Source organism: Euphorbia lathyris, chromosome 6 (assembly GCF_963576675.1).
Source record: "Euphorbia lathyris chromosome 6, ddEupLath1.1, whole genome shotgun sequence".
Lineage (NCBI taxonomy): Eukaryota > Viridiplantae > Streptophyta > Magnoliopsida > Malpighiales > Euphorbiaceae > Euphorbia > Euphorbia lathyris.
In genome coordinates, this window is record NC_088915.1 from 65,716,027 (window position 1) to 65,729,079 (window position 13,053).

General features: G+C 38.7%; 1 protein-coding gene and 1 pseudogene across 1 annotated transcript; one reads left to right on the top strand and one right to left on the bottom strand.

The window, feature by feature from the left end:
- Window positions 1–4,494: 4,494 nt before the first annotated feature.
- LOC136233901 (uncharacterized) lies at window positions 4,495–7,121 on the bottom strand. Its single transcript, XM_066023632.1, has 8 exons — window positions 6,840–7,121; window positions 6,107–6,144; window positions 5,917–5,997; window positions 5,726–5,812; window positions 5,603–5,637; window positions 5,367–5,452; window positions 4,833–4,898; window positions 4,495–4,750 (listed from the first exon to the last, which is right to left on the bottom strand). The coding sequence occupies exons 1-8, from the start codon at window positions 6,904–6,906 to the stop codon at window positions 4,716–4,718; spliced, it is 495 nt and encodes a 164-aa protein (XP_065879704.1). The 5' UTR covers window positions 6,907–7,121; the 3' UTR covers window positions 4,495–4,715.
- Window positions 7,122–9,700: 2,579 nt separating this feature from the next.
- LOC136233727 (uncharacterized) lies at window positions 9,701–10,444 on the top strand (annotated as a pseudogene).
- Window positions 10,445–13,053: the final 2,609 nt, after the last annotated feature.

Here is a 13,053-nt window from a genome sequence, read left to right on the forward strand (position 1 = left end):
CGATTAATTAAAAAGAAGAGAGAAAAAATCAGACTCACATACTACCGGCGAGCCTCCTTAGCATCATCGGGAGAAGAAGAGGAAGAAGAGGGTTTATCATTATCATCATTGAAAGAGGTAATAGGATTGGAACCCTTAATAACCCAGCCGAGAGCAAAGAAGGAGAGACCGGCGAGAATTGCAGTACCCCAAGCGTGAGAGTACCATTTACTATACTGCCTGATGGCGTACCTCCACTGATCCCTCAAAGTTTCCGGGTCAGGGTTTGCGTGGTCGGGTGGGTTCGGAAAGTGAACCCGCTGGTCCGAGAAGCCGGATTTAGCGTTAGAGTTAGTATTTCTGAGTTCGGAAGAAGAAGAAGAAGAAGAAGGAAGATTTTGAGGATTATTGGGGTTTGGGGGTTCAGCCATTTATGCGGTCTGATGCTTCCTTTCCTATAGTGAGATTTATGCTTTGCTTTGCATATTTGTGTCTATCTTTATACCCAGTAGGCAATTACAAAATTCAGAGGTAAAGCTAATAACTATTTTGTTAGATTCGTCTTTTCATGTGCAGAATAGATTTGAAGCAATTAGGTGGTTCTGTTGTTTATGTTATGAAACACAAAATTTGCTTTTAGATTCTATTTTCAATTGAAAAAATATAACATTTTTTCTATAAAAAAAAAAATAAATTTCACTCACTAACTGCAAGATAAAAAAAAATTGAAATTGCCGATTATGTGATTCAAGTGATCAAAGACTAGATGAATTTAACCATCCAATTAGGATTTGGATCATGGAGATGAGAATCCAACTAGTGATTAAAATACATGGTGGGAGACCTCCGAGGGGAACATTTTGTCTTATTTCAGGTCTCTAAAGGATCTCATCAAACTCAGCTCAGAGTATATTACATCAAATTAGTGTGGTGAGTGTGGATCTGAAAGATTGACGTCATGAGTCAGTTAAACAACTTTGTAATTCCAACATCCTTTGACATTCCCTCAACGTTAGCTCACTCATCAAATAATAGAGATCTTGTAGATGCAAATGGCAACCAGCTAGAACCTTTTTAGGTTACTCCAGAGTTTGATCAGCGAATATAGACTTGTTTCGGCTCTCTAGATCCAAAACAAAGAAAGTTAATGGATGAAATCACCAAACAACTCCTTTACGGTGTACGTTCGGTCCAAGAGTCAATGAACATTCTTAGAGTTGAACATGCGCGAAGAAGGCATCTGTTAGAGCAGAACTGAAAGAGATAAGGAAAGCAAACAAGCGCCCTGACAGGCAGGATTTTGTTGCTTGTTCTACTGGACATCATATTGTCTAAAGTTGCCCGTAAAAATGGGATCTACCTTCAAATTCTCACCAAGATGGAACAAGGGTCAAATCAAGGAGATGGGAGGCCAACCATTGTCACGGAAGATGCCATCATTCTAAGACACCACCTCACAAGCATCGTTACTACTCTAACAAATCCATGTCCCCAAGCGCAAGAAGACTACCTGTCATAACTCTGTTGAATCCCACTACATGGATCAGAATGAGAACCACCTCAAATCTTCGGGTCCAAGATCTAATGATCGATAGTAACCCATACCGATCAAAAGACCGTTGATGGTGAGACTTCTCTTGTCAAAGAGAAAATATATAATCTTATTCCAGGAAACTCCATAATGCTATGGGAGACACCGGTATTGACTCTAGGATCCCTAAAACAACAGACACTCGTGCATCACGGAGTTCAGATATCACAGCTAACCCCATGCCCAGGGAATTAAAATTCTCTCATTGAAAGAATACAATGGGCTGATAGACACCACTGTGTAAGTCAAAAACTTCTAAAGTTCCTTAGAAACTATAACTCACACATATGCTCTCTAAGTGTAGGCTCTTTCCTACCATACTCAATGAGACTTCACCTTATTGGTATGAGTAACTCATGTCTGGATCCATCCAGAGTTTCAACTAGATGGCGAATGAGTTATCTGAATACTTCTTCACATCCATACTAGAGAGCAAAACCATGCAGTGTTAATGTATGCCTCGGTCCCAAAGCATTATAACTTAGATGGTTCAATCAATAAAGAAAAGCATTAATCTATTTAAGTTTATTTATCTTGTGCAAGTACTTTAAATAGAGTATCCATGTATAATGATCCCTTATTTTTATCAGGTTAAAGACTTGGATAAGTGAAGCCATGAGGCAACAAGATACTGCAATAAAGCATCTCTGGTTTGTTCCTATCGTGGGAACGATAACAAACTAAAAACTAGTGTGAATCTTAGTTGCGATGGTGTTTCACTAGTCATAGATATTGGATGTCAAGACTAGGGGCACAAGGGCTTATGAAACAGTAAGCATTGGAACGATCGACTTATGAAAGCAAGACATGGTCTAATGTGTCACAGGTGTGACTCATTAGCATTTATAATGGAATCCTTAGACCAAATTCATTATGGGGCCTAGATGAGATAGGGTGCACTTTGAGTATCCGTCTAACGGGTCCTATGTGCCAAGTATGAGTTTAGTTAGGTGTTACTCTATCTTACGCTTAGAAACCATGAGCGAAGCGAGAGGATTATTACTCTCTTATAGGAGAGAGGATGTCATTGCCCACTTGATTAGTGAGACTGACAAGTGTATGACCGTACCCAGATGATGCAATAGATTCTATTGATCGTTTGAAACTAATCAGCTCACTAAGAGATCAAGGAAAGACTTAACATCAAATAGGTGCACAATAGAGGAGAGCGAAAAATTGGTTACTATAACTTTTTGTCTATATACTATTTGGAAAAACCGCAACGAGGTTCTATGGAAGAATAATCCACAAAATGCAAAGGTAAGCTACAAAGAGGTGACAAAATTTGTTGAAGAGTGGCAGAAGGCTCAGAGGGGGGCATGGGAGAAGATGGGGAAGCTGAAGAAAGGTAAATGAGATGGAGGGGGAGCTGTTGTTTTTTGCAGAAAGGCGGCAAACACGCGGGTTGGAGGATAGGCGGGATGAAGGGAGGCGAAGAGGGGTCGAGAATATGGAGATGCGAATAGGAGGAGAGAAGGGATGGGAAGGGGAGGGCAGGATAAGAGGTCTGCGGATGGTGGTGGAAGGGGTTAGCGGAGCCATGGCGGTGAAGATGGCGGAAGAGCTGATGTAGATCCGAGTAGCAACAAAGATCGGGAAGAGCGAGAAATTCAGAGAGGCGGGGGAATGCAGGGACACATGGGACAACAGGGATACACAGGTCAACAACAGATTCAGTAACTAATTGGAAAACACTGAGTCAAATGGTTGAAAATGAATGTAGATGGAGCTTTTTCCAAGCTGAAAAGTGTAGAAGGTGGGAATCGGTGGTTAGAAACGAGAGAGGAGAGTTTATGGTAGGAGCATCGGATATAATTGACGGAGTACATGAAATGAGAATAGTGGAAGTGTTTGCACTAAGGGCGAGCCTACAATGGGCTCAAGAGCAAGACATTGAAAAAGTATCTTTCGAGACTGATACAAAGGAAGTAGTATACAGAGTTAATTTGGAGGTATCTGATATCTCTTTATTTAGAGACTTGGTAGAAGATTGTAAACAAATAATGCAAAGGAATGCATTTTCAGTACCGTATAGAGTAGTAGCTTTTCATTCTTTAATTTAGCGGACTAGTTATGCCCATGTGGTTTTTAGGACATTAATGTCTCTTTAATATAAAGTTGGTTTTGATTCAGAAAAAATCTTTATTTACTTGAATGGTATAACTTGCAACTCTATTTTCCAATGATGGGATTCAAGCTTTTGAAAAATCAACCTTTGAGTTTAGCAAGTTTATGTGGGGAGTTATTAGCAAGTTTATGTGGGGAGTTATTGGTTAGAATTTGGAACGAAGATTCCCCATTCACCTGATGGAGGCGAAAAAAATCCCCTAATTGCTTTAATCTTTAATTTGTGATAATCATTTTTAAATTGAGAATGATCTAATAATAATAAAAAAAATACATGCAAATATTTGGATTAAAAATCAAACCAATCCAATCAATTCTTTATTGGATTCAACCCAATCCATGATAAAATCAATAGAAAAATATATGGATTGAGTTAAGTTGGATTGATTATATTTAATGGATTGGTTAATTTTTGTACACTCCTACTAGAGCTCATAATCAAAATTGTAATATACAGTCCAAGCTTAATTTTTAACTTAAAATCCAATGCATCACATCAATATATCTTTGTTTTTTACCCAATATTGCATTTTTATTCTTTGGCAAATGGCCAAGCACAAGGCAAAACATTAGGAGCCCAAGAAGCTCATGGTCAGCATGTTGGGTTTCGGTTTCTCTTATTTCAGGCAGGCCTAAGAAATAGTTCAAAATTTGCATAACACTAGAGAGAAACAGCCAAACAGGCAACAGGAGCTGCTGGACACAATCATATAACACATGTAAGCTCATCAACGTAGAATGTAAGAGCATAATGAGGGATTTGGATCAAATTCAAATGATCTTCCCGGACATACCAATACAAGTAACAAAACATTTGTATAAGATTTTTTTAGTTCAAAATTCACAAGAATCTATTTGATTTGAAGATAATATAATCAATTGTGACACACAAACAAGAAAATTTTTCTAGTTGGTGCAATTACTGGCAGGAGCGACAATTATAAACTAATTACCAAGCTTCAGTCTAATACTATGGAGGTACTGCTTGTTTTGTTTTGCATCATATTTTCTGGCCAACTTATTTCCGAGCTTCAGTCTTCTTCATCTCTTTGGCTGAAATAAAAGAAGTTATGTCAATTTCAAACAACTATATATGAGATAAAAAGCTCACTTCATAGGAACTCTCAATATTTACCAGCCTTTTCTTCCTCCCTCTTTTTAGCAGCTTCTTCCCTTTGCTGACGTATCAGACTCAATCGCTCTGTTTTCAGAATAAGAGATGAAAATCAAGAACCAGGAGCAATAAGAGGACATTGATAAAAACGCGTATCAAAAATATAATCAACCATAGCCACTTCTTAACTACATGGATTACGTAATTAAATCATAAAAGCCGGGGCTGGTAGGGTATGAGCAATGATAGTAAGAATCCATGTAGTTCCTTGTCATATCCAGACAATACAAGCTAGTTAAAGGACCAATTTGACAATGCTATTTTGCATGGGCATATATATAAAGCAAAGGGACAGAGTAGCCACTAAAGCTTAGTTGTAATTGTTGAAATTATACAAGTGATAACTTGTACAAGTATCCCTTGGTAAAATCTTAAGGAATTCTATTGTATCTCACTTCTTTAATGACCTCCATCAAATCTTGACAGCAATTTTGAGAGAAAAAATAAAAAACCATTGATTAACATCTATATTGTCAAATGACAATAAGCACTTGCCTAGATCTTTCCTGGCTTGTTCTGTTTTTCCTTGTTCTTGCAGCCTCATGTATCGCTCATGAGCTCTTTGTTTTTCTAACTCCTCCCTGCAAGAAGCGAGAAAAGTATGAATATATAGCTATCTTATAATCCTGAGGTTTGATCCAATCAACAATGTGCTCTTCCTCCCCTAAGTGCATTGACCAGAATGTATGTCCACAGACAAAAGTAGGGGGAAGCAATAAGCATTTACTAACCTTTCACGCCTTGAAAGCTCTGTTGTTTTGCCAACCTGTAAAACAGAAATAGGAAAATATAGATTCTCAATAAAAAAACAGTCACAAAAACAATATGGAGGCAACAGGCTTTTCGTAACTTACATCAACATCTCTAGCTTTCATATTCTTTGCCTTCACAAGGTTAGGATTTTCAATCTGAATAACTCCTTGAGTTCCCTTCCGCTTTTGCTAATATTGTAATGATTTCCAAATTGATTTAGTCATCCCCTATAACTAATCCAAAATATACAAAAATATAATTTCAATAAAATTGCAAATCATTAATTACTAACATCAGTTTCATCACTAGATTCTTCTCCAGACTCCTCTTCAGATTCTTCTCCAGGAGTTTCCTCTACAAATTCAGCTTCTATCTGTGAATGTGAAAGATAGACATGGTTTAGAACCATATAAATACTGACTCACACAACTCAAGCTACCAATTTTTTTTGCTACCAAGTAATAATGAAGAGAAAGATGTACCTTCTTAAATGTACGAGGTCGTGTAGAGGTGCCAGCAACTACAATAATTTCACGAGAAAATTAGGAGTCAATTTTTACAATACACTAGAAGAATTTCGAGAGTCCATATGAAAAAGAAAATACAACCAATTACGATTATCAACAGAAATCCAGACAACAGTTATAAGCTCCTTCAAGTTTTGATGCCACACTTATGCCACTATTTTAACTCCTTTCTTCCTCCCAACACGCAGCACTAGATCCATGCCTATTACATGAGTGTTTATTCTCTTTTGCATGATTCAATATTGTTGAATCCATCTAAGCTAAAAGTTACTGCTCAACTAAGCAAAATAATTCAGCCAAATTCAAGGTTTAATGTTGAAAAGAGAAATCCAACACGCCTGCCAAATCAAAACTAAAAGCAAAACAACCAATAGCTCACTATCAATTTTCCTACTTACTGCATATCATTGATATTTATGAAACTTATAGTGGTCATAACGAGATAGGAATCCACCAGTTAATCCAGATCCAAGAATAAAAATCTCGAAAAACTACACAAACAAAATCTAGAAAAAGAACCCTAAGTCTATACCTAACATGTCCAACTACGAATCCTTTTCAATAATCTAACAAAGAAATTTGAAAAACAAATGTCAGTTGCTCGTCTCTAATCCAAAACTAGCTATAACATTCCTAGAGAAACAAACTTCAAAAATATAAAAGAGAGAAAAATTAATCGGGAGCTTACGCATCTCTTCGGGAGTGGAGAAACGGCGCTGGCCGGTAGGCTTGCCCTTGAACTTTCCTCTACCCATGGTAAACCAGACAAATTACGCCGAGGAGACTAAAAACAAGTATAATCGAGAGCTTGACTCCAAAGGAAAGGCGATGAGATCGCGAGGCAGCTTCGATATCCGAATAAATAAGTTCGGGTTTAGCCTGAATTTAACGGGGGCGATGATTTTTTCTTATAATTATTCGATTCGGAAAAGGTAGAACCCTAGTGGAGAATGCATCTGGACTGGACCAGCTTGTGGTGCAGGGGGGCAGTATCAGGTATATTTGTTTCTACAGCAAGTATAGTTGATCAAGGACTTTAAGGACTCCACGTCATAAATTTGTGTGCTAATGGGTATCGTTAGATTAAACCATCCAACGGTAGAAATAATCTGATTAAAATGTAAAAAAAGCAGCAGAGTCAGACCTTGGTTATGGGCTTATTGCTCAAGGCCTATGGGGTTGAAGACAGGCCCCAAAAAGCCTGGTCTGGCCAGTAGACTCCGAATACATACATTGAGCATTTTTCTCAAACCATAAACAAACTTTTGCCCTTTTCTTTCATAAACGTTAAGAGAGAGAAATTCTATCGCGTATCGGGATTAGTACTGGTCATTTATCATTTATTTATTTATTTCATCATATTAAGTCAAAAGTGAATATAGATTTTAAAAGTCGGAGCGCAATTTACATTCTCAATCGCCTTTTTGTGGAGATAACGGAGCACTCCCGGATCACATTTCAACTGTGTTTCAATTATATATTTTATAGTTTGAAATAATGGTAGAATTCTAAAAATTACAAATTTCAAACATAAATGAAATAGAAAACTTAATTAAATTTTACATTCAAATTTTACTTTTCTAGTCATCATGAGTTTTAATGTGACAAAGAAAAATAGAGATTTAATAAGGTGAAATTGTCAAGGAATTATTTGACTCAAAGGCTTAAGTTGATAGATAATAGCTTTGTTATCATCTCTGACATACTCCTGCACATTAATGTCTCTTAGGTTTGAAGCGTGTATGACACAATCTACTTTTAACAAATGGAGTTGATAGGATTTGAGCTCTCGACTGTTTTATCTAAGAGATATTAAAATCATGTTTAGGGATGATAACGAATATGGACTTCACAGGTACTTAGTTAGTACTACACAATCCTAATGGACTAATCAAACCATATATAGGATTTGAGACGGGAATGAGATTTAAAAAATTACATGTAACATATATGTGATGGGAATGAGAATACATCTACGGTACCCGTTATCTGGTATTGATTATTGACAAAACCATTTTAGTCTTGTTACTTTCTATCTTATTCTATGTAATTTGGAAATATTTGGTGTTGAATTGATGTTTTTATCTCATATTTTGTTTTGGGAGAAAGTTTAGATGTTTGGTGGAAAATTCTGGAAATTAGTGGCCTTTTGGAGCATTTTGGAGTATTTGCAAATCAGAGACCAGTTTCAGTTAAGGCGTGGGCACGTCCTGTCTCAGTTGTAATTGAGAAACAGCAGCCAACTTCAGTTAAGGTGTGGGCACGTGGCTGGACGAATTTGGAAGAGATAAGAAGATATTTTCAGATTTGATTTTGGGATATTATCTTATTTAATTGTATTCTATTTTAGTTAGGATTTGAATATTTCCTATTATTTCTATTTAATCATTAATTAATTAGAGATTTAGTTTCTTTCCTTATCTCTTAAGGATATTTTAGTCTTTCTTCTTAGGGTTTTCCCCCTATAAATAGAGGCTTAACATTCCTTAAAGAGGAGAACTAGGTTTTTCAGATTTTCATTTGTATTGTTGAATTGTTTTCATTATGAGTAGCTAAGTTCCATTTTCTGATTCAAAAGGGATTTCATTAGGTTGAAAGTTGTGAGGTTTCATGTATTAATTTCTTCAAGTATTAATTCAAGTTCTGATTTTCTTCTTCAATTCTTTTTATGATTATCGAATCGTATTCGATCTTCTATTGCTAAGTATTTATTCTTGATCCGTAATTGTCTTGAATGAATTACAACAAGTAGCAAAAATCGATCTTGAGTAATTGAGTTTTTGCTTAAGATTGATTGGGAAGCAAATTCAGTCAATTGCTATTGTTTGTCGACGTTCCTCTCAATAGGAATTGATTTGATAAACTTTCTTAATCCTAATGCGGTTATTGAGAAATTGGATATGCTTCATTCCCTTTTCTTAATAACTAGGTTGATTTAGATGCTTCATTTAAATTGATGGATTAAGGGAAAGTGAAAGAGTGAATTAGGTAATCCTTATACTCTTTAATCAAAGATTTGAATTTCAATTTGTTCATCATTTAAACCAAGGATCAACAAACGCCCAATGAACCCAATCTCTTGAATCAGGTCTTTCTCATTATTGAATTCCCATTTACTTTACTTGTTTAATTTGATTTAATCATCCATCAAAATCAAAACCCCCCTTTTTATTTTATTTGCTCATTTGAATTAAGAGGTTAATTGTTCTCTTGGGATTCGACCTGGTCTTACTATTACTACAAATCAAATTGTAGTCCAATAGAGAAATCAGTAAAATTATAAATCTATTTTGTCGGGCTTCGACAAACCCGTCAAAATTTGGCGTCGTTGTCGGGGAACAATTTAGTTTCTTGATTCATTTTCCTTTGTTTTTGATACTTTTTATGACCCGCACCTCCCGTGGAAGTGAACGAATATTTATTTCTGAAATAGAAAAAGAAATACGGAGGTTAAGAAAAGAAACAAAACAAATGAGTGTTTGTTCATCGTCTTTAGAAAATTTTGAAGAAATCAGAGAAAATTTTGTTTTTCAAAGTGAGGAAGAGACGATGGCTGGAAATAGAACATTAAGGGATTTTGCAGCACCCAATTTAAATCGCCAATCATTTTGCATTGAGTTCCCAAATCCAGAGGTACCTTTTGAACTTAAATCTGGATTAATTCACTTACTCCCTTCTTTTCATGGTCTTACAGGTGAGAATCCTCATAAACATTTGAAGGAATTTCATGTCGTTTGTTCTGGTTTGAAACCCGAACGAGTAACCGAAGAGCAAGTTAAACTACGAGCCTTTCCTTTTTCTTTAAAAGATAAGGCTAAGGATTAGTTGTACTATCTCCCATCGGGATCTATCATGACATGGACATAAATGCAAAGGTTATTTCTTGAGAAATTCTTTCCATCTTCACGTGTAGCAAATATTAGAAAGGAGATATGTGGAATTAGACAAGCTTGTGGAGAAACCTTATATGAATATTGGGAAAGGTTCAAGCAACTGTGCACTAGTCGCCAACATCATCAAATACCCGAACAACTCCTAATCCAATATTTTTATGAAGGATTGGCTCCAATTGATAGAAGCATGATTGATGCAGCTAGTGGAGGAGCGTTGGTGAATAAGACACCCGATGAGGCAAGACAATTAATCTCCACTATGGCTGAAAACTCCCAACAATTTGGAACAAGATCAAACAAAACTGATGACTTGTGGAGAATTTCTGATCAACTTTCGTCCCTGTGGGGGCGTCGTTGGGTTCGACGGGGGGAAGCTCCGATGCCAAAGTCAGTAAGGTAGATCAAGGAAGCAAACTGAATTGACAAAGGGTGTGAGAATATGTACCTTGATAGCCTAAGGATGTAGGCTATATATAGCTAGGAAGTCGTAACCTTTGGCAACCAGAAAGTCTCCATTAATGTTTCATAAATGGCGGTTACAAGTTACCTTTAATCTGGCGGTTAACTTATTAATAGCTCTTTAATGGTCTTTATGGCCGAGTCGGCGTTCAGCCGTTAGAGTGGCGAATCAAGGGAACGAGGAGACTCGCTTTATAGGTTCGCCAGCGGATCCCTTTGAGCGGGATCGTGGAGACCCGCCAGCCGGATCTCCTTTGGGGATTAATACGTGGCGTTCTCTAGGTGAATATCTCTTTGTTCTTAGAACCTTTTCGCCGACCTTTAGAGGAGGAATCCTGGTGCTTGTCTTTTTCTCTATCTTGATTGCGAGAATCGCCTTTGTCCCTTCTAGGTGGAGATAGAGATTCGCGGCGAATGTCATCCACCTCCATAAAGTCCTTGCAGCGCTCTATTAGTTCTGCCATGCTGGTAGGTTTCTTGCGAATTAGATCCTCTTGTAAACTTTTACAAGTGGTATTCTTTACCAGAGATTCCACTACCATGGAGATATCTACATCCACAATTTGTATACACAATTTATTGAAGGAGTTTATATAATCTCGAAGGGATTCATTCGCCTTCTGCTTTAATTCAAAGAGCTTCCTGGATTTGACCACTGGAGGGATACAGCCAGCAAATTTAGCACAAAACTCTCTGCTTAGTTGGTCCCAACTATCAATCGAGCCAGGAGGTAGTGATTGGAACCAGCCATAAGCGGGACCTCCTAACGTGGTGACAAACATTTTGCACAGCACTGGCTCGGTTGCACGATTGAGGCGAAGCAATATTCGGTATTTTCTGACATGTGCCTTCGGGTTGTCAGCACCTGTGTAAATAGCGAGATTAGGTATTTTAAAATGCCTATCCGTCTCCTCTGCCTCAATCCAAGCCGTGAAGGGCGAATCCCGATTGGCGAATGGGTTATGCCTGGCATTCTCCTCATTCATGCGGAGCACCGCTGCTCGAACTCTGTCATCAAAATTCTCCGGATCCGCCCTTGGGCGACCCCTCCATGGAGATCTGCTTGGAGAAGATGACGAACTGGATCCTGAAGACGGATCCGAAGGTGATCGTCCGCCACGTCCGCCTCCGCCTCCACCTCCACCTCCACCTCCTCCTCCTGGGGGAGCCTGACCGTTATCTCCTCCAGCGCCTCCTGAAGGAATATGCCCATCATTCCCCTGGTGTGGTGGTGGTGGTGGCAGCCCACTTGGATGTGGTGTGCCCGCTGGCCTTTTACTCTGTCTATGTCCAGCAGATGGGGGTGACCTGCCTCTACGGGAAGATCTCGGTTCTCGAGGCGAAGGTGATTCAGACCACTTGCTTTTCTCCTTTCTACGCTTCTTATGCTTTCGCCCTTCCGATCCACCCAAGGAGAGGTTTGTCCGCGGTCGCCTTGGGATATCCGATCCGCCCAAATCAATCCTCTGGCTAGTGGATCCGCCCACCAGAGTTTGAGGGGTTCTTTGACCCCCTCCTGCGCCAGCAGGAAACAACTCTCGATTGATTGGTTGTTCTCCCAACGTCGTCGTGGTAGTTACCATGGATTCCGTATTATGAGCTTGGAGAAATGAAGAATTGTGGGCATTTGGTCCTAGAGTCATCTGGGGCCAAGAAGATATTGTAGATGAAGGCGGCAAACTCCAAAACGGGGGAATGGTCATGAATGACCGTAGGCGATCACCTGTTTCAGGGCCAAACTTTTCTCCTATAGCTTCTGCACACATGTTGATGAATGCGTCCGGAGGCATACTATTTTCAGCATGCGCTGGGGGAGCATTGGAATCAGTGCAGCCAACACTAGTTATTAGTGGTGTCTCAACCCCTGAGGAGGGGTTATGATCTCCATTTGTCATATTTCTTTTAATCGTGAGTGAAAACCCTTTATTTGTTTAAGGACTCCACGATCACCGCACCAATTGATGACTTGTGGAGAATTTCTGATCAACTTTCGTCCCTGTGGGGGCGTCGTTGGGTTCGACGGGGGGAAGCTTCGATGCCAAAGTCAGTAAGGTAGATCAAGGAAGCAAACTGAATTGACAAAGGGTGTGAGAATGTGTACCTTGATAGCCTAAGGATGTAGGCTATATATAGCTAGGAAGTCGTAACCTTTGGCAACCAGAAAGTCTCCATTAATGTTCCATAAATGGCGGTTACAAGTTACCTTTAATCTGGCGGTTAACTTATTAATAGCTCTTTAATGGTCTTTATGGCCGAGTCGGCGTTCAGCCGTTACAGTGGCGAATCAAGGGAACGAGGAGACTCGCTTTATAGGTTCGCCAGCGGATCCCTTTGAGTGGGATCGTGGAGATCCGCCAGCCGGATCTCCTTTGGGGATTAATACGTGGCGTTCTCTAGGTGAATATCTCTTTTGGTCCTCAGGATAATATCTCCATGTTATAAAAAACGACCCAACAAGTTAATGAGGTAAGTAATTCTAACATTGAAAATAAGTTTACTGAATTAGTTTCTTTGGTTCGTCAAATTGCTGCATATAAAGTGCAACCTGAA